Consider the following 21297-nt stretch of genomic DNA (forward strand, 5'->3'; position numbering starts at 1 on the left):
CCGCACGTTGCAATTGGCCTCACAATGTGAAAACGTCGAGGAGCAGATGTCAGCCATGTCATGTACAGAGAAGGCCAAGATGGATACTGTTCATCGTGTTACACAGAAAAGAGGGTATTATGTGAAAAGCTCGACAGAGAAACCAAAGGGAAATGGCGATAGGAACGAAAGGAAATGTTACAGATGTGGACACACAGACCACATGGGCAGAGATCCAAAATGCCCAGCACGCGGACAAATGTGTCATAAGTGCAAGGGAAAGGATCACTTCTCCAAAGTATGCCGCATAAAGGGTACAAAGAAACACAGTGTGAACAATGTAGAGGAACAAAATAACTGTGCATTTGCTGTTACTGGAAATAACGGGACAGAGAGACTTACATTTTGTGTGGGGGGAGTAAACCTGAGAATGTTAATCGATTCGGGTGTAACTAATAATGTGATAGATGAGAATACATGGGAAGGATTAAAGTCAGAACACATTAAGTGTCAGTCACATGTCCCTAAGACAGAGAGAAAGTTATTCTCTTATGCTTCTAGCCGACCACTGTCAGTTAAAGGTGTATTCACATGTGGGATTACAATAGGTAAGAGAACTGAGCAGGCGGAGTTCATTATGGTTAAAGGCCATGGAGAGCCGTTGCGAGGAAGGGAGATGTTAAGTATGTGTATTGTATTGAACAATTAACACAAAGACTTAAACGTATAACTCAAACAGGTCTTTACTGGTTGGAGGTAGGGACTATACATAGGTCTTTACTTCATGCCCACAGGCGGGAACTGAGGGGAGATCAGTACCCACAGTACTATTTATACCCCTATGGCCAGGAGTGGTACTGCGTATCACTACGCCCAACAAGTAGTGCAGTCCTGTCCATAGGTTCAAAGTAGCACACATATTACATACACAACAGGAGACAGCCATGAAACTGGCAGTTTTAAAAATAGGCGCAGATGTCTCAGCTGTGGTAGATGTAAGACAGCTTCTAGAACAGCGGTATCCAAAGGTGTTCCAGGGAGTAGGAAGGCTGAACACAAAACAAATCAGTTTGTATATTGACCCACAAGTGAAGCCTGTGGCCCAGCCACTCAGGCGTATACCATTCAACTTAAGGGGGGCAGTAGAGGCCAAAATAAAACAATTGAGGGACATGGACATTATCGAACCTGCAACTGGTCCCACCCCATGGGTAAATCCTGTGGTTATTGTACCAAATGCAGATAAGGATGTAAGGTTATGCCTAGACATGAGATGAGCAAACCAGGCAATAGCGAGGGAACGATATCCAATCCCCACCGTTGATGAGATACTCCAAGGTATGAACGGCTTGACGGTGTTTAGTAAGCTAGACCTGAAATGGGGTTATCACCAGCTAGAACTAACCCCTGAGTCACGAGAAATCACAACGTTTGCAGTACATAATGGAGTATACAGGTACAAGAGGCTGATATTCGGTGTATCTTCAGCTAGTGAGCAATATCAGCACGAGACAGCTAATGCCTTAGCTGGAATAGAGGGTGTTGATAACATCTCAGACGACATTATCGTGCATGCACACGACCAGGAAACACACGACAGACGCCTGCATGCTGTCATGACCAGACTAATGGAAAGTAGACTGACACTAAACTCAGAGAAGTGCCAATTCAACATGGACCAATTGATTTTCATGGGAATCCTGTTGTCTGAAAAGAGCATCGGACCAACAGCAGAGAGAGTGCGAGTGGTGGCAGAAGCTCGGGAACCAGAGAATGCTACAGAGGTGAGGAGTTTCTTGGGACTCGTTGGGTACAGTAGCAGATTCATCCTGCAGTTTGCAACGCTATCAGAGCCACTGCGACGCCTGACGAGAAAAGACACACCATTTAAATTTGGATCACAACAGAGACAGTCATTCAGTGCACTGAAGGAAGAGTTGGCCAGAGCCGGCACTTTAGCATATTTTGATAAGGATGCACCAACCAAGGTGATAGCAGATGCCAGTCCTGTAGGTTTAGGCGCAGTACTAGTTCAGGACCAACAGGGACAAGAGGTGGCAATATGCTATGTAAGTCGTAGTTTAACAGACTGTGAGAGGAAATACTCTCAAACAGAGAGAGAGGCCTTAGCTCTTGTATGGGCTTGTGAGAGGCTGCATCCATATGTGTATGGCTGAAAATTTAACTTGCTAAATGACCATAAGCCATTACAAGTGATATACGGCCCACACTCTAAGCCCTGTGCCCATATAGAGAGATGGGTACAGGTACACTATCCCTTATCCGAAAGCCTTGGGGCCAGCTGAGTTTCGGTTTTCGGAATTTTTCGGATTTCAGAAGGTATTATTATAAGACTGGGAAATTTGTATTTAATATAAATTTTAAAAGTTCAGGCTACCTCTTGCGACTGTTCCGTGTTTCATTCCCCTTCCTGCTTCTCTGGAAAGCTGGATATCGGCTGACTCCTACTAAGCTGGTCCGCAAATCAGGTCGGGGGTCGGGTGGGGGGTGGGGGGTGGAGAAAAGAATATCGGACGGGCCGCACTTCGGGTCGGGTCGGGGGGAGAAAAGAATATCGGACGGGCCGCTGCAGCTATCGGACGGGCCGCTGTATTGTTGGGTTCACTCTCCCGGTACCTCCTTCACACTGCCCGGCTCGGCCTGCAATCTCCTACCCAGGAGAGAACTCTGTGACCCTCTGCCCTACTCAGCGCAAGTCGTGCGCCACTCTGGTCATGTTGTGCGCATGACTTATGCTGAACGAAAAAACTTTCGGTTTTTAGAGGTTTTCGGAATTTCGGATAAAGGATAGTCTACCTGTACTTAGATTACAGCCGTACGATTTTAAGGTGATACACATTCCAGGCAAGCAAAACATTGCAGACCTACTGTCACGATTGCTGGGGGAGACAGCAAAACAGGAGACACATTCTCATGGCTCAGATGAATACATGAGATTTGTAGCTGTGAGTGCGACACCAAAAGCACTCACTACTAGAGGTGGAGGAAGCCTCTGCTACCGACCCAGAGCTGATTGAGGTACGGAAGGCAATCACAAACGGACATTTTGAGAACTGTAAAGCTTATGCAGCAATTGCAAATGAGCTGTGCGTAGTGGGGTACCTAGTTCTTCGGGGAACACGCATCGTGCTACCCACAGTGTTACACGCACGAGCCCTGGTGTTAGCACATGAAGGACACTTGGGAATAGTTGGAACAAAGCAACATCTCAGAACCAAGGTTTGGTGGCCTGGCATGGACAAGGCAGCTGAAAAACACTGTAAAGCGTGCCACGGCTGTCAGATAGTAGCCAGACCCACCTGAACCGTTGAGACCAACACCATTACCGGAGGGCCCCAGGCAGGATGTAGCTATAGACTTACTGGGACCCTTGCCATCCAACCACTCCATTCTTGTGGTAGTTGATTATTATAGTCGCTACTATGAATACGACATTATGACCTCCACAACAACAGAGAAGGTTATTGATAGTCTAGAGTCAATCTTCAGCAGTCATGGTTTGCCAATAACCTGCAAATCTGATAATGGTCCCCAATTCAGATCTGAATTATTCAAAGAATACTGTGAAAACAACAGGATGAAACACCTAAAAACGACAGCAAAATGGGCTCAGGCTAACGGAGAAGTCGAGCGCCAGAATGCATCGCTGATGAAGAGAATCAGAATTTCTCAGTCAGAAGGATTAGATTGGAAACGTGAACTTAGAAAATATGTGACTGTGTACAGGAGCATTGACCATGCCACGACAGGAAAGAGCCCGGCAGAGCTGCTCTTTAAACAGAAAATGAGAGGAAAGCTGCCAGACATCACAGAGTCACGCGCAGACATGGAAGTACGTGACCGGGACGCAGAACAAAAAGGCAAGTCCAAACTGTACGCAGATGAACAGAGGATAACACAATACTCAGAGATGGAAGTTGGCGACACGGTGCTGGTACAGCAGGACAAAGTGGACAAGTTCACCACTCCTTTTAATGCCACACCCCACAAAGTTTTGAGTAAAACAGGGAGTCAAGTAGTAGTGGAATCTCCAGAAGGAGCACGCTACTCAAGAAACAATACGTTTGTGAAGAAATACAGAACCAATGGACCAAAGGAGACACTCCATGAGCAGGAGGAAACACAAGGGACTGAGGACAGTATAGTAGACCCTGACACACATACCACTGTGACACAGGCAATACCCACTGACACCAACATGTCAGACATACCCAATACAGCCAGACCTCAAAGGGTTAAAAGAAAACCCCAAAGACTGTCTGATTATGTCACAACATAAACTGTGCGAGAACTGCATGGGTGATGTTAAATGTTTAAACCTGGGAATTATTTAGTTGTGTGGTAAGATACAAGTTTGTAAAAAGTTTATAAATCAAATAAGTTATGCAGTGTTATTGTAAACAACTGTTTGTAAACTGCAAGTTTGTTTCCAAGGAAAAGGAGGATGTCGTGTATTGATTGCGAGTTTGACACCAGTCAATACGGTAATGTAATGTGCGAGTTTGACACCAGTATATACGGTAATGTAATGTGCATTGCATTATGGGAATTACCCGGGAAAGCTGCAGTCAGCCATTTTAGGAATAAAGTAAAGATCACAGTTATAAGCCTGTCTGCCTGACTCTGATTTAATTCGACGTATCTACATGCTTGATTGAACGCATTAAAGCATAGACACAACAGACACTGACAGAAACACAGACAGAAACACAGAGACGGAGAGAAGCACAGAGAGAGACACTGACAGAAACACAGAGAGAGAGACTGACAGAAACAGAGAAACACTGACAGAAACACAGAGAGAGACACTGGCAGAAACACAGAGAGAGAGACGGAGAGAAGCACAAAGAGACAATGACAGAAACACAGAGACACAGAGAAACACACACAGACACTGACAGAAACACAGAGACACTGACAGAAACACAGAGACACTGACAGAAACACAGAGAGGTACTGACAGAAACTGTGATAAATCCATTTAGTGAGACAAGGAACTCGAAGAGGCGAGGTATGAGGATTTAGACGAGTACTTTACTGAACGACTGCGAGACAACCAGGCAGGCCTGCTTCCAGGCATTGCACCTTTGCTGACCTTAGCAGGAAGCTAACCCCTGACCTTAACAGGAAGCAACCCCTGACTTTAGCAGCAGCATTGGCTACAGCACCACCTGGTGGATAACCTTAATCATAACATCCCAGATTACTATATCCCTGCCCCCATAAGATTTCAGTATGAATTTCTTAAACAACCATTCCTAAGGGTCACATAAGAAGTCGCCATTCACCATGTTCCGTACTTGACGAATCCAACAGGTCAGTATCAATCTCTCTGGTGGCTTGCGAGTCCTTTGTGAACATCTGACAGTAAAGTCCCTGCTTGTTTGTGGTGAAGCCACCAGCTGCTCCTGAGCAGTGCTCGGAGTATCTGACTCTGCAACGATGGTTTCCTCTTGATGAATGGGTTCCTGTGGAATTGTCTCTGTCCCTGGTGGTGGCAGCACAGATGCACTTGGATAACTGGGGGCAACCCTGTCCTCAGCCATTGCATCTGGAACCTTCATTTCAATTTCCCCTTGCCTGGTAAGTATCTGATCTACATTTCTGCGTACTACCCTACCATCTCCCAACATGACCTTGTATGATACGGGACCGGTCATTGAGTCAATGAAGCCAGGAATCCACTTGGGTCCATAACTGAAATTTCTGGTAAGGACCGCATCTCCTTCTCCAAAACTTCGGCTCTTTGTTCTTTTGTCATGGTTCTTTTTTTGTTTGTTTTGTCTGTTTTCCATTTCCCTTTTTAGGTCTGGGTGGACAAGGTCAAGAGTGGAGCGTAGTCTATGACCTAATAACATCTCAGCAGGAGAGAGTCCTGTGGTGGATTGAAGTGTTATTCTGTAGCTGAACAGAACCCGTGACACTTTGGCTGCTAAACTCCCTTCTGCACTTTTTTTCATCATCTCTAAATGTTTCTACGGCTCTCTCCGCAAGTCCATTTGAGGACGGATGATATGGGGCCAAGGTCACCTGCACTATGCCATTTTTCTCAAGAACTCTTTTGTCTCTGTACTCACAAAACAAGTGGCATTGTCACTTACCACGATCTCTGGTAGCCCTTGATTGCTGAAGCTCCGACGCAGGCAGTCTATAGTAGTAGTGGCGGAAGCAGAATTTACAGGATAAACATCCATCCATTTGGAATGTGCATCAATGATTATGAGGAACATCTTCCCCATGAATGGACCTGCATAATCTAAGTGCAATCTTCTCCATGGTTTATCCGGCCACTCCCAGGGGTGGAGAGGAGCCGCTGCTGGTGCCTTCCAGTGTTCCTGACAAGTGCTGCATGTCTTGACTAGATTTTCTATCTCCTCATCTAGCTTTGGCCACCACAAGTAACTCCTAGCCAAGGCTTTCATACGCGAGACCCCAGGATGACACTGATGTAGTTGCTCTAGGATAGACTGTCGTGCTGGCTGTGGAATAATCACTCGTGCTCCTCACAACATGCAACCATCCTGCACACTCAGCTCTGTTTTCCTGACACTGTAGGGTGTGAAGTCAGCCCCTTCCGGATGCTGTGGCCATCCCCTCACCACATATTCTCGAACTCTAGACAGTACTGGATCTTTACCTGTCCATGTTCTTACTTGCTCTGCAGTCACAAGTGCTGTGTCAGTGTCCTCCAACATCAACACTCTGTCCTCTGGAGCTGCACGGATAGGTGTGCCTGGCAGTGGAAGACGGCTCAAGGCATCTACGTTCCCATGGTACTTGCCCACCTTGTAGACGATGACATACTCATATGCCCTCAATGTCACGGCCCACCTCTGGATCTGGGGTGACACCATCTGTGGAACTGCTTTCATTTCATTGAAAAGAGAGAGAAGAGGTTTATGATCGGTGCATATGGTGAACTTCCTGCCATATATGTATTTGTGGAACCTCTGTAACCCAAACATTATTGCTAACCCCTCTTTGTCTAACTGGGAATAGTTTTTTTCCGCTGGTGTTAGAGTTCGGGACATAAACCCTATTGATCTTTCAGTTCCATCTTCTATGCAGTGTGAAAGAACTGCCCCCACCCTGTAAGGTGAAGCGTCACAAGAGAGAATGATGTCTTTCTCTGCATTGTAGTGAACCAGCACATCCGACGACAGCATCAGTTTCTTGGACTGTTCAAATGAAACCCCCTGCTCCTCTCCCCACTGCCACTGTGTCTCCTTGCGCAGTAATTTGTGAAGAGATGCTAACACAGTTGACAAGTTTGGTAAAAACCTGTTATAATAGTTCAGCAGTCCCAGGTAAGCTTTGAACTCAGCCACATTTGTAGGAGCAGGGGTGTCCTGCAGTGCTTGTACCTTCTCCTTGAGTGGATGGAGCCCGGTGGCATCCACTCTGTGTCCCAGGAACACTGCCTCATTCTCCAGGAAAGTGCACTTACTCCTCTTGAGCCGGAACCCTGCCCTTTCCAATCTCTGTAGTACCTCTCTCAGAGTGCTCAGATGCTGCTGGTCGGTTCTTCCCATCACCAGAATGTCATCCAGATAAATGGAAATATGTGGAATCCCTTGCAGTACACCTTCGATTGTCCTCTGGAAGATAGCTGGACTAGATGAGACACCAAACGGTAAGTGGTTATATGTAAACAAGCCCTTGTGTGCATTTATGGTGACATACTTCTTTGATTCATCATCCAGTGTAATCTGCAAGTAGGCATGACTCATATACAACTTTGTGAATTTCTTTCCTCCAGCCAGGTTTGCAAAGAGATCCTTTGTTTTGGGAATAGGATACTGCTCTAGTTTGGACACCCGATTGACTGTCAATTTATAATCTCCACAGAGTCTTACCGAATTGTCCGGTTTTAAAACCGGACAATATGGGAGCTGCCCATTCCGAACATTTCACTGGCTCCAGTATGTTCTCTCTCAATAGACGGTCAAGCTCAGCCTCTACCTTTGGCTTCATGGCATAAGGCACAGGTCGTTGTTTAAAAAACCTTGGCGGTGCCCCCTTGTCTACATAAATCTTAGCTGGGGGGCCATTAAATGTGCCAAGTTCCTCCTTGAACACATTCTGATGTTCACTCAACACTTCTTGCAAAGTCAACTGTTTGCCCTCATCTATTTGATGTACTGCTCCCCAGTCGAATTTAAGTCCTTTTATCCAGCCCCAATCTAACAGGTTTGGTCCGGTACCCGATACTATAACTACAGGTAGCTGTTCCACGGTGTCCCTGTGTTGCACAGTTACCTTAGCTATACCTAATGTCGCTACTCATTCACCTGTATGTTTTAAGATGCAGGGAGCAAGGCTTTAACTCTGGAACTTTTGCACGGTTCCACAATTTTGAGTACTCTGCCTTGTTCATTATGGTCACGCCGCACCCTGTATCCACTTCAAAGTTCACCTTAGAGTCATTTACTGTCAGTTGCAATGTGATCGGAGCCACTTTTGGAATGTTCTCTAACATGCCATACATTATGAACATGTCCTCCTCTTCCTCAGCTTCCCCGCTGATGTGGTGTGCTCCATGTTTTTTCACTTCTCTCCCTTGGTTTTGCTGTCCTCCCCCTTTTGGTTTGGATTCCTCCACAGGTGATTTCGCCCTGCAAGCTCGTTTTATGTGTCATTGTTTCCCACACTTCACAGAATCACAGAAACCCCACAGTGCAGATAGAGGCCATTTCGGCCCATCGAGCCTGCACCGACACATATCCCACCCTATCCCCGTAACCCCATGTATTTAATCCCCCTAACACTAAGGGTCAATTTATCATAGCCAATCAACCTAACCCGCACATCTTTGGCCTGTGGGAGGAAACCAGAGCACCCGGAGGAAACCCACGCAAACACGGGGAGAATGTACAAACTTGTAGCACTTTTCCTCCAGAAACCGGCATTCACTCGCCAGGTGATCGCCCTTGCATCTATAACATGCCTTCACATGCTCATGTTGTGGTTTCTGATGCATGTTCAACTTGTGCACAACAACCTGATCTGCAACTTGCGTAGCATTAGCCCTGTCTGAACCCTGTATTTCTTTTACATCTCGGTTCACTGTCTCTATGGCTTGAGCAAGTTCCAATGCTTTTTCATAAGTAAGCCCCGTCTCGGATAATAATCTGCACTGCATTCGGTCGTCCATTATTCCGCAAACTAGTCTATCTCTCAGCATTTCCTTCAGGTTGTTCCCATAATTGCAATCTTGTGCCAATTTACGCAACACCGCTACATAGTCCATTACACTCTTCCTCTTTCCTGTTCCTTGAATTAAACTTGAACCACTGTACAATCTCACTAGGCTTAGGGTTGAAATGTTCTTTTAGCACAGCCACTAATTCAACAAATGATTTGTCTCCAGGCTTTTCAGGACTGAGCAGGTTCTTCATCAAACTGTAGGTTTGGCTTCCCACTGAACTAAGCAGAATGGCTTTCCTTTTTCCGGCATGATTTACTTCGAAAAAATAACCCAACACTTCACAGTATTCCTCCCAAGTTTGTGCTTGAATATCAAAAGCGGAGACCGTTCCTACCGCGGCAGCCATGCTCTCTTCCAACTGGTAGCTAACGGCAGCTCGTTATTTTGTTGTTTAAACGTCCTGGCAGACTTCTCTTATTCAGGGTCCTATTTTACTTCGTCGCCAATTGTGATAAATCCATGTAGTGAGACAAGGAACTCGAAGAGGCGAGGTATGAGGATTAAGACGAGTACTTTATTGAACGACTGCAAGACAACCAGGCAGGCCTGATTCCAGGCATTGCACTTTTGCTGACCTTGACAGGAAGCAAACCTCTGACCTTAACAGGAAGCAAACCTCTGACCTTAACAGGAAGCAACCCCTGACCTTAGCAACAGCATTGGCTACAGCACCACCTGGTGGATAACCTTAATCATAACATCCCAGATTACTATAGAAACACTCACACAGACACTGACAGAAACACAGAGGGAGACGCTGACAGAAACAGAGAGACGCTGACAGAAACACAGAGAGACGCTGACAGAAACACAGAGACGCTGACAGAAACACAGAGAGACGCTGACAGAAACACAGAGAGACGCTGACAGAAACACAGAGAGACGCTGACAGAAACACAGAGAGACGCTGACAGAAACACAGACACTGACAGAAAAAGAGAGAGACTGACAGAATCTCAGAGACTGCCAGAAACAGAGAGATTAACAGAAACACAGACGGAGACCCTGATAGAAGCACAGAGAGAGTCACAGTGAGAATCACACACACAGTAGTCTACAACTGATGAACAGCAGTATAAAGCACAGGTGAATGAGTCTCTCCAAACCTGGTAGTCCTGCATATAAAAATGTCAAAATTAAGTTATTCCAATGGCTGACCATTAATGCCAGTTTTGCACAAAATCTTACCTGTGGTGGAGTTCCTGTCCTTCTCCTGAGGCACCAGCAACTGAATCCCTCTGGCTAGCGTGAACCTGAGTACTGGATACTCCTCTGAAAAACACACGCATGGACAAGGATAGCTACGCAACGAAGCGCAACTAACAAAAGCAGAGCACACACACGAAACATTTCACATCAATGAGTATGTTAACATTTCACATAAATTCGCTAATTGGCGAGGTCCGCTGGATCAGTGTGTGAATGCACTTAGCCACACAGAGAAGGAGATGGGTAGATACATCATCGGCTCAATACAGCTTCTCTTCACTCCCAGAACCACGATAGGGTTCCCCTTTGTCTCTATTTCAACCCCAGCAATGATCCTCCTCCGCCATTTCTGCCACCTCCGGAGCGAAGCCAACACGAAACACAACTTCCCCTCCCTTTCCCTTTTAGCATTCTGAAGGGACTGTTCTCTCTGCAACACCCTGGTTCCCTGTACACTGCCCCATCACTCACTCCCAGGGCAGGTGCAGCACGGATTAGATACAGAGTAAAGCTCCGTCTACACTGACCCATCAAGCAATCCCAGGGCAGGTACAGCACGGGTTAGATACAGAGTAATGCTCCTTCTACATGGCTCCATTTAACACTCCCAGGGCAGGTAGAGCACAGGTTAGTTACAGAGTAAAGCTCCTGTACACTGTTCCATCAAATACCCTGACAGCAGTTGCAGCACAGGTTAGCTGCAGAGTAAAGCACACTGTACACTGCCACATCAAACACTCCCAAGACAGGTATAGCACGGATTAGATACAGAGTAAAGTTCCCTCTACACGGCCCAATTAAACAATCCCAGGGCAGGTACAGCAGGGGTTAGATACAGAGTAAATATCCCTCTACACTGTCCCATCAGCCACTCTTAAGGCAGGTACAGCACGGGGTAGATACAGAGTAAAGCTCCCTCTAAACAGTCACATCAAACACTCCCAGGGCAGGTACATAGATACATAGAAGATAGGAGCAGGGGTAGTCCATTCGGCCCCTCAAGCCTGCTCCGCCATTTAATGAGATCATGGCTGATCATCCAAATTCAGTACCCTGTCCCTGCTTTCTCCCCATATCCCTTTAGCCTTAAGAAATATATCTAACTCCTTCTTGAATATATTTAATGAATTGGCCTCAACTGCCTTTTGTGGTAGAGAATTCCACAGGTTCACCACTCTCTGGGTGAAGAAATTCCTCCTCATCTCTGTCCTAAATGGCTTACCCCTTAGGGGTGATTTCACTCAGAAGTCGGGACTGCAACTTTCGGGGTTGTAGTCCCGCCTCCATGGAGATGCGGCCAACCCACGCGATTTTAACTTGATTGACCTTGTTGAGCCCACCCAGCGGGCTCTGCAGGCCAATTAAGGGCCACCCGGCAACAGGTGACGTCACAGACTGAAATTTCATCTGACAAGACGTTTTTACAGATGAAATATCAGCGTTTCACAGCTGTTTGAAGCTGTCAAACACCGACAGTCTTACTTCTAACCTGAGTCCTTCTACACAGACTCAGTTAGAAATCTCTCCGGCACAGAAAGCTGCAGGCGGTCACGTTTGACAGTTCGCAGCCGTTCTGCTTTCTTTGCCGGTTAGATGATGGACTCCCGAAACCTAGAGAAAGGAAGGCTAAAAAGGTAAGTACAAGTAATTTAAACTTCTTTACACATATTAGACACACCAAACACATTTACCTTTGCATTCATGCACCGATCACTCACCTGAACACCAACATCTCAACCCCTCCAAGTCCTTCAACCCGACGGCCCGACTCCTCTAACTTGGTGTGGTTTGGAGCCGTCAGGAATCTCTCAGTTCAAGATTAAAAATAGGGATTAGGCTAAAAACTGCCTGTTAACTACCTGTTAACAGGCAGTTAATTGTAACTAATCCCTTCCCGCCTCGGGTAGGCGGGTCCCAGTGCGGGGCGGGTACCCGCCTCCTTACATGGAGGCGGGTTGGGGGCAAGGTGGTGTCGGGACCCCCGAATTCGGGACTTTAACCCCCCGCATGCCTCCAATCCCGACTCCACGGGTCAGTTAAAATCGAGGCCCTTAACTTTAGACTGTGACCCCTGGTTCTGGACTCCCCCGCCTTCGGGAACATCCTTCCTGCATCTAGTCTGTCTAGTCCTGTTAGAATTTTTTCAATGAGATCCCCTCTCATTCTTCTAAACTCCAGTGAATATAAGCCCAATCGACCCAATCTCTCCTCATACGCCATTCCTGCCATCCCAGGTATCAGTCTGGTGAATCTTCGCTGCACTCCCTCCATGGCAAGAACATCCTTCCTCAGATAAGGCGACCAAAACTGCACACAATACTCAAGGTGTGGTCTCACCAAGGCCCTGTACAACTGCAGCAAGACATCCTTGCTCCTGTACTCGAACCCTCTCGCTATGAAGGCCAACATACCATTTGCCTTCTTAACCGCATGTTGCACCTGTATGCTTACCTTCAGTGACTGGTGCACAAGGACACCCAGGTCTCGTTGCAGTTCCCTTCTCCCAATCTATTGCCGCTCAGATAATAAACTGCCTTCCTGTTTTTGCCACCAAAGTGGATAACCTCGCATTTATCCACATTATACTGCATCTGCCATGCATCTGCCCAATCACCCAACCTGTCCAATTCATACTGGAGTTTCTCAGCATCCTCCTCACAGCACACACGCCCACCCAGCTTTGTGTCATCTGCAAACTTGGAGATATTACATCTAGTTCCCTCGTCTAGATCATTAATATATATTGTGAATAGTTGGGGTCCTAGCACCGATCCCTGCGGTACCCCACTAGTCACTGCCTGCCACTCAGAAAAAGACTTGTTTATTCCAACTCTTTGCTTCCTGTCTGCCAACCAGTTCTCTATCCAAGTCAGTACCTTACCCCCAATCCCAGGTGCTTTAACTTTACACGCTAATCTCTTATGCGGGACCTTATCAAAAGCCTTCTGAAAGTCCAAATACACCAAATCCACTGGTTCTCCCTTATCTATTCTACCAGTTACATCCTCAAAAAATTCCAGTAGATTAGTCAAGCACGATTTACCTTTTGTAAATCCATGTTGACTTTGTCCGATCCTGTCACTGTTTTCCAAGTGCTCTGCTATTACATCTTTTATCATGGACTCTAGCATTTTCCCCACTACCGATGTCAGGCTTACCGGTCTATAATTCCCCGTTTTCTCTCTACCAGCTTTTTTGAATAGTGGGGGAACATTAGCTACCCTCCAATCCATGGGAACTGTCCCAGAGTCTATAGAATTTTGGAAAATGACCAGCAATGCAACTACTATTTCTAGGGCCACTTCCTTAAGTACCCTAGGATGTCAATTATCAGGCCCTGGGGATTTATTGGCCTTCAATCTCGTCAATTTCCTTAACACCATTTCCCAACAAATACGGATTTCATTCAGTTCCTCCTTCTACCATTAAACCCTATGTTCCCCGACATCTCTGGGAGGTTATTTGTGTCCTCCTTTGTGAAGACAGAACCAAAGTATGTATTTAATTGGTCTGCCATTTCTTTGTTCCCCATTATACATTCCCCTGATTCTGACTGCAAGGGACCTATGCTTGACTTCACCAATCTTTTTCTCTTCACATATCTATAGAAGTTTTACAGTCAGTTTTTATGTTCCCTGCAAGATTACTCTCATACTCTATTTTCCCCATCTTAATTAATCCTTTTGTCCTCCTTTGCTGGATCCTAAACTGCTCCCAGGTTAGATACCAAGTAAAACTCCCTCTACTCTGTCCCATCAGACACTCCCAGGGCAGCTACAGCACGGGTTAAATACAGAGTAAATCTCATTCTATCCGGCTCCATTTAACACTCCCAGGGCAGGTAGAGCACAGGTTAGTTACAGAGTAAAGCTCCCTCTGCACTGCCACATCAAATATTCACAGGCATGTACAGCAGGAGTCAGATACAGAGTAAAGCTCCCTCTACACTGTCCTATCAAACACTTCCAGGGCAGGTACTGCATGGATTAGCTACAGAGTAAAGCTCCCTCTACACTGCCCCATCAAACAATCCCATGGCAGGTACAGCACGGGTTGGATACACAGTAAGGCTCCCTCTAAACTGCCCCATCAAACAATCCCAATGCAGGTACAGCATGGCGTAGATACAGAGTAAAGCTCCCACTGCACTGCCCCATCAAAAACTCCCAGGGCAGGTACAGCAGGGTTAGATACAGAGTAAAGCTCCCTCTACACTGTCCCATCAGACACTCCCAGGGCAGGTACATCACGGGTTAGATACAGAGTAAAGCTCCCTCTACGCTGTCCCGTCAGACACTCCCAGGGCAGGTACAGCATGGGTTATATACAGAGTAAAGTACCCTCTACACGGCCCCATCAAACATTCCCAGGGCAGGCAGAGCACATGTTAGTTACAGAGTAAAACTCCCTCTAAACTGCCCCATCAAACAATCACAAGGCAGGAAAACATGGCTTAGATACAGAGTAAAGCTCCCTCTACACGGCCCCATCAAATAATATTTTAGCAGTTACAGCACGGGTTAGCTACAGAGTAAAGCTCACTCTACACTGTCCCATCAAAAATTACACGGCAGCTCCAGCATGGGTTAGATACATAGTAAAGCTTCCGCTACACTGCCCAAACAATTCCAAGGCAGGTACAGCACGGCTTAGATAGAGAGTAAAGCTCCCTCCACACTGCCGCATCAAGAACTCCCAGGGCAGATACAGCACGGGTTAGATACAGGGTAAAGCTGCCTCTACACTGCCCCATCAAGCAATCCCAGGGCAGGTACAGCATGGGTTAGATACAGAGTAAACTCCTTCTACACGGCTCCATTTAACACTCCCAGGGCAGGTAGAGCATAGGTAAGTTAGAGAGTAAAGCTCCCTCTACACTGTTCCATCAAATACTCTGACATCAGTTGCAGCATGGGTTAGCTGCAGAGTAAAGCTCACTCTACACTGCCACATCAAACACTCACAGGGCGGTAATTACAGAGGAGTTTCCCTGCTGTCTGCCACAGGGGCGTCATCACAAGAATCCTCTGTAGTGTATGTGCCTTTAAGTCAGAACTACTTTTACAGCTCCTGTATACTGTAGTACCGGCAGTGACCACACCGGTATATAAGCTTTGCGCATGCCTCTGTACCCCCAGTCTAGAGACTACCCTCCTCCAGTAAAGACCTGTTATTTGTTAACGTACAGCATCCGTGTGATTATTTAATAAGAGCATATCCACTGAACCACGGATCTAACAGTGGCGACGAGTGTCGATTCGAATCTACCTGCAACAAACAAAAAAAAAGTCGAGGCCAGGAACACGGGCATCGACCACGAGCAACCGCCCAGCAGTCAGGCAGAGATCCAACTTCGCAGGGGAGGCTGTGGAGAGCCGGGCTTGGTTCCCCAGCCACAAGGAGCAGTAAGAGACCGATGACAGGTCCAGCGCAGACCCTTCCCGAACAGCGGCGGCTGGAGCCGACCGACGGCAGAGAGAGTGCCGAGCAGCATCGACGGGGTAAGACAGAGGGTGAAGAGCGCAGGGCGCAGCCGGGGGTTGAACACCGAGCGGCGTCGAGGAAAAATAAAACAAACCGGAGAGAGGGTAAGAAACAGCCAGGTTCTAGACTGAGCGGCGTCGAACAATATAAAAAGAAGAACGCGCAGAGCACGGCCAGTGCTCACGAGCTGAACAGGGTCCGCGGGGTGAAGAAAGGGGAGACGCCATTGAGCCGCGGAGAAGAAGGAAGAGCGCGGGAGGCGCCATTGAGCCGCGGAGAAGAAGGGAGAGCGCGGGAGATGCCATTTTTAGAAGCCGCAGTGGAGAACAAGGGCGAGCGTCGAGATAAAGAAAACAAACCGGAGAGAGAGAGGGTAGAGAAACAGCCGGGTTCTAGACTGAGCGGCGTCGAAAAATATAAAAAGAAGAACGTGCAGAGCACAGCCAGAGCTCACCAGGGTCTGCGGGGCGATGAAAGGGGAGCGCGGGAGACGCCATTGAGCCGCGGAGAAGGAGGAGTGCGGGAGACGCCATTTTTAGAAGCCGCTGCGGAGAAGAAGGGCGAGCGCGGGAAGGAAGGATAGCGTGGGAGACGCCATTTTGTGCCAGCGGAGAAGAAGGGGAAGCGCAGGAGGCGCCATTTTTGACAGTTAACTCACACCCAAGGATGCCGAAGAGTGGCAGTATCTCTGTTCGACAATGAAGTCGAAGATTGGGCGACATATGTGGAACGTATTGAGGTGTACTGCAGGGCGAATGAAGTGCCAGATGCTAATAAAGCACTGGTTCTGTTAAATTCCATGGGTGCAAAAACTTATGGGTTACTGTGAAATCTAATAACCCCAGAGAAGCCGGTAAACAAGAATTTTGAAAGCATAGTAGAAATCCTACAGGACCACTTAAACCCCACACCGCTGCTGATAGCAGAACGATTTAAGTTCCATAAAAGGAACCAACACAAAGATGAAAGCAATGCTGAGCACCTAACAGAACTGCGCAAGCTATCGAAACACTGCCAGTTTGGAGCGGGACTAGCAGACACGTTAAGGGACAAGTTTGTGTGTGGGCTACAAAGTGAAGGAACCCAGAAATGGCTTCTATCAGAAAAGGACCTTACGCTGGACAAAGCTTTCAGTATGGCAGTATCACACGAAGCAGCCGCAAGGGGCGCTGCAGAGATACAATGGAGACTGCAAGAATATGGCACCAATGAAATGTCCTATGGAACAGGGAAGTGCTATTGCTGCGGCAGAACAACACATGACCAGAAAGATTGTTGGTTCAAGGACCAAGTGTGCAGACAGTGTGGGAAAGCAGGACACATAGCAAGAGTCTGCAGGTCTGGGAAGAAAACCAACAGTAAGAAATCTCCACAGGAGAAGTACAAAAAGGTACACCAGGTGATGGACAGTGGTTCAGACGAACAGAAAAGTGACACAGACTCCGGAAGCAAGGAGCTGGGTTGTCTGAAACTACATAAGGTAACCGAAATGGAGGATCACCAGACTATCTGGGTTACACTCAAGATAGACGGAGTCCAAGTGGAAATGGAATTGGACACAGGGTCAGCTCTAACAGTCATAAATCAAAGAGACTACAAGCGGCTATTTTCACACATACCCTTGAAAGCTACAGAGATTGTCTTGAAGACGTATACGGGGCAAAAGGTCTACCCCAAAGGAAAAATAAGGGTGAAAGTGACATATAAAGGCCAGGAAATACCTAAAATGGATATATATGTATTGCCAAATGGAGGACCACCACTGCTAGGACATGAATGGATCCGGAAGATACAATTAGATTGGCATTCCATACAGGCACTGAAGGTTGAGGCCAAAAAGGATGACGACGTCACACCTGGACGACTGTCAAAAATGCTAACTGACGCAAAAGAAGTGTTCCAGGAGGGACTAGGAACACTAAAAGGCATAACAGCAACAATTAAAATAGAGGAAAATGCAAGCCCAAAGTTTCTGAAGGCCAGACCAGTGCCTTGTGCGATCAGACCAGCTGTTGAAGCAGAGCTGGAAGGGTTGGAATGTTCAGGAGTACTGTCCAAAGTGGACTGGAGCGAGTGGGCTACACCCATCGTTCCTGTAATGAAGAGGTCGTTGAGTAATACACCTGGGGAACCAAAGAAGGTCCGCATCTGTGGGGATTTTAAGGTGACAGTGAACCCAGTCCTTCACACGGTGCAATATCCGCTTCCACGAATTGAGGATATTTTTGCCTTGCTATCTGGAGGTAAACGCTTCACCAAAATTGATCTAGCCCAGGCGTACTTGCAGATGGAGGTAGAAGAAGCTTCGAAACATTACCTTACGATCAACACCCATAAAGGTCTCTATCAATACAACCGGCTGGTGTTTGGAGTAACCTCGGCTCCGGCTATCTGGCAAAGGGCGATGGATCAGGTCCTGCAAGGGATTCCAGGGACCCAGTGTTATTTGGACGACATCTTGGTCACGGGCGAAAATGACGATGATCACCTCGCCAACTTGGAGAAGGTGCTCACCAGATTAAAGGAGTATGGGCTACAAGCTAATCACCACAAGTGCGAGTTTTTCCAGAAACAGATCTCGTATTGTGGCCACGTCATCGATGAAGAGGGGTTACATAAGTCCCCTGACAAGATTGAGGCAGTCGTCAAGGCTCCAGCACCGGAAAATGTGTCACAACTGAGGTCGTTCCTCGGGCTGGTAAACTATTACCTCAAGTTCTTACCAAATTTGTCTACGGTATTACACCCGCTGAACACCCTACTGCAAACAGGGGTACCATGGAAGTGGGATGATGAACGTAGACGAGCTTTCCAGAAGTGTAAAGAATTGATCACATCAAAAGAGGTGTTGGCCCATTTCAACCCAGCACTACCAATTCGTTTGGCATGTGATGCATCACCCTATGGTATTGGAGCAGTGCTGTCGCATAAATTCCCTGACGGGTTGGAGAGGCCAGTAGCCTTTGTGTCTCGGTCACTAACCTCAGCCGAGCGCAACTACACCCAGATTGACAGGGAGGCCCTCAGCCTAGTATGGGGAGTAAAAAAATTCAACCACTATCTGCATGGGCAGAAGTTCACTTTGCTGACTGACCACCAACCACTTGTCTCCATCTTTAATCCTAAGAAGGGTGTTCCAGTGATGACTGCACAGCGGTTACAAATATGGTCCCTGTTTCTAGGGGCGAATCAATATGAAATAGAATATAAAGGCACGAAACAGCATGGGAACGCTGATGGGCTATCGTGCCTGCCACTGCCTACTGTGGAGGAAGCACCAGCAGTGGACCCTATCGAGATATTTTATTCGTCAATAATTGAACGATTGCCAGTAACGAATGCGGATATAGAGAAGGAGACCCGCAATGATCCGACGCTGTCACGGGTATATGAATTGACGGTGAGGGGATGGCCAACACATGGCGACTCACTGTTGCCAGCATTCTCATCCAGAAGAGAACAGCTGTCAGTATGCCAGGGGACAGTGATGTGTGGATCCAGAGTGGTGATTCCACCCAAGTTAAGGGAGAGAGTGCTAAATGAGCTACATGAAGGTCATCTGGGGGGAGTGAAAATGAAAAGCCTTGCTAGGGCTTATGTGTGGTGGCCAGGAATCGATCAACAAATCGAAGACCTAACTAAGAGCTGCTTAGGATGCCAGAAGGTCCAAAATGCACCACCACATGCCCCTCTACACCCATGGGAGTGGCCCTCCTCTCCATGGCAACTGGTGGATATTGATTTCGCTGGTCCATTCATGGACTCAATGTTCTTAATAGCAGAGGATGCTCATTCAAAGTGGCCTGAGGTGATAAAAATGTCTTCAACCACTAGAGAGAAAACGATTGCAGTCCTACGGACCATATTTGCCAGAAACAGTTTGCCAGAGCAGATTTGCTGTGATAATGGACCACAGTTTGTGTCCGACGAGTTCCAAAAATTCATGAAAAGGAATGGGGTAAGGCATTACACATCCGCCCCGTATCATCCAGCCACAAATGGATTGGCTGAGAGGTTCGTACAAACCTTTAAGAAGGCGATAAAGGCCATTTGCGACGATGAAATTCCACTACAGCATAAGATGGACAATTTCTTATTAGCCAACCGAAACGCGACGCATGCAGTTACCAACCAGACCCCGGCCATGATGTTCTTTAACCGAAGGTTGAGATCTCGTCTGGACTTGCTCAGACCAAATGTGCGAAGAAATGTTGAGGACAAACAATTCCAGCACATCAATGAGAAGCCGACAAGGAGCTTCAATGTAGGGCAACCAGTCTTGGCCCGTGACTATCGAACAGAGAAGTGGCAACCCAGAACGATATGTACAAGGCAGGGGCCATTAAGGTACACAGTGGATGTCGGGGAGAACATTGTGAGACGCCATGTCGATCAGATCTTAGCGTCACAGGAACGCGTCAACCCCATGTCTCGAGTACCTGGGGATGAACCCGACATACCGGTAGCATCTACTTCAGACCCAGTAGCAGTGGAACCTGATGAACTACCCGAGGAAATGGGGTCAGAATCGCCTCTGCACCAAGAACAAGAACCTCTGGAAAGGCGCTATCTCGAAAGGGTGTGGAATCCGCCCCAAAGACTGAATCTATAAAAGGACATTTGTTGTTTAATGTACATGTTGAAATGTTAATTGTTATTTGAATATTAGGGGTACTACTAATCTAAAAGGGGAGGAATTGTCGTGTATGTGCCTTTAATCAGAACTACTTTTACAGCTCCTGTATACTGTAGTACCGGCAGTGACCACACCGGTATATAAGCTTTGCGCATGCCTCTGTACCCCCAGTCTAGAGACTACCCTCCTCCAGTAAAGACCTGTTATTTGTTAACGTACAGCATCCGTGTGATTATTTAACAAGAGCATATCCACTGAACCACGGATCTAACATCCTCCTCAATCGCCTTCTCACAGTGGCCAAAGAGCTCCTCCCAGAGTCGCAATGCGGATTCCGCCCACTAAGGGGCACAATGGATATGATCTTCACCGCACGTCAATTACAAGAGAAATGCAGGGAACAGCACCAACTGTACATGGCCTTCTTTGATCTCACAAAGGCCTTCAACACTGTCAACCGTGAGGGATTATGGAGTGTCCTCCTCAAATTCGTCTGCCCTCAAAAGTTTGTCACCATCCTCCGCCTGCTTCACGATGAAATGCAAGCCGTGATCCTGACCAACGGTTCCACCACAGACCCAATTCACGTGCGGACCGGGATCAAGCAAGGCTGTGTCATCACACCAACGCTCTTCTCGATCTTCCTTGCTGCAATGCTCCATCTCACCCTCAGTAAGCTCCCAACTGGAGTGGAGCTAATTTACAGAACAAATGGGAAACTGTTCAAGCATGTCGCCTCCAGTCCAGATGCAAGGTTGTC

At 47.2% G+C, this 21297-nt stretch overlaps 1 protein-coding gene across 1 annotated transcript in view; it reads right to left on the minus strand.

Moving 5' to 3' along the window:
• The window catches only part of LOC147121706 (regulator of G protein signaling protein-like), a 119144-nt gene that overhangs the window by 32351 nt on the left and 65496 nt on the right, over window positions 1–21297 (minus strand). Inside the window, exon 4 of the mRNA XM_085982151.1 lies at window positions 10397–10480. Coding sequence (XP_085838277.1) covers window positions 10397–10480 — 84 coding nt within the window. The remainder of the gene's footprint in view (window positions 1–10396; window positions 10481–21297) is intronic.

The sequence above is a fragment of the Somniosus microcephalus genome, chromosome 3, assembly GCF_052327205.1.
Source record: "Somniosus microcephalus isolate GS21.2 chromosome 3, FLI_Smic_1.0, whole genome shotgun sequence".
NCBI classification, from domain to species: Eukaryota; Metazoa; Chordata; class Chondrichthyes; order Squaliformes; family Somniosidae; genus Somniosus; species Somniosus microcephalus.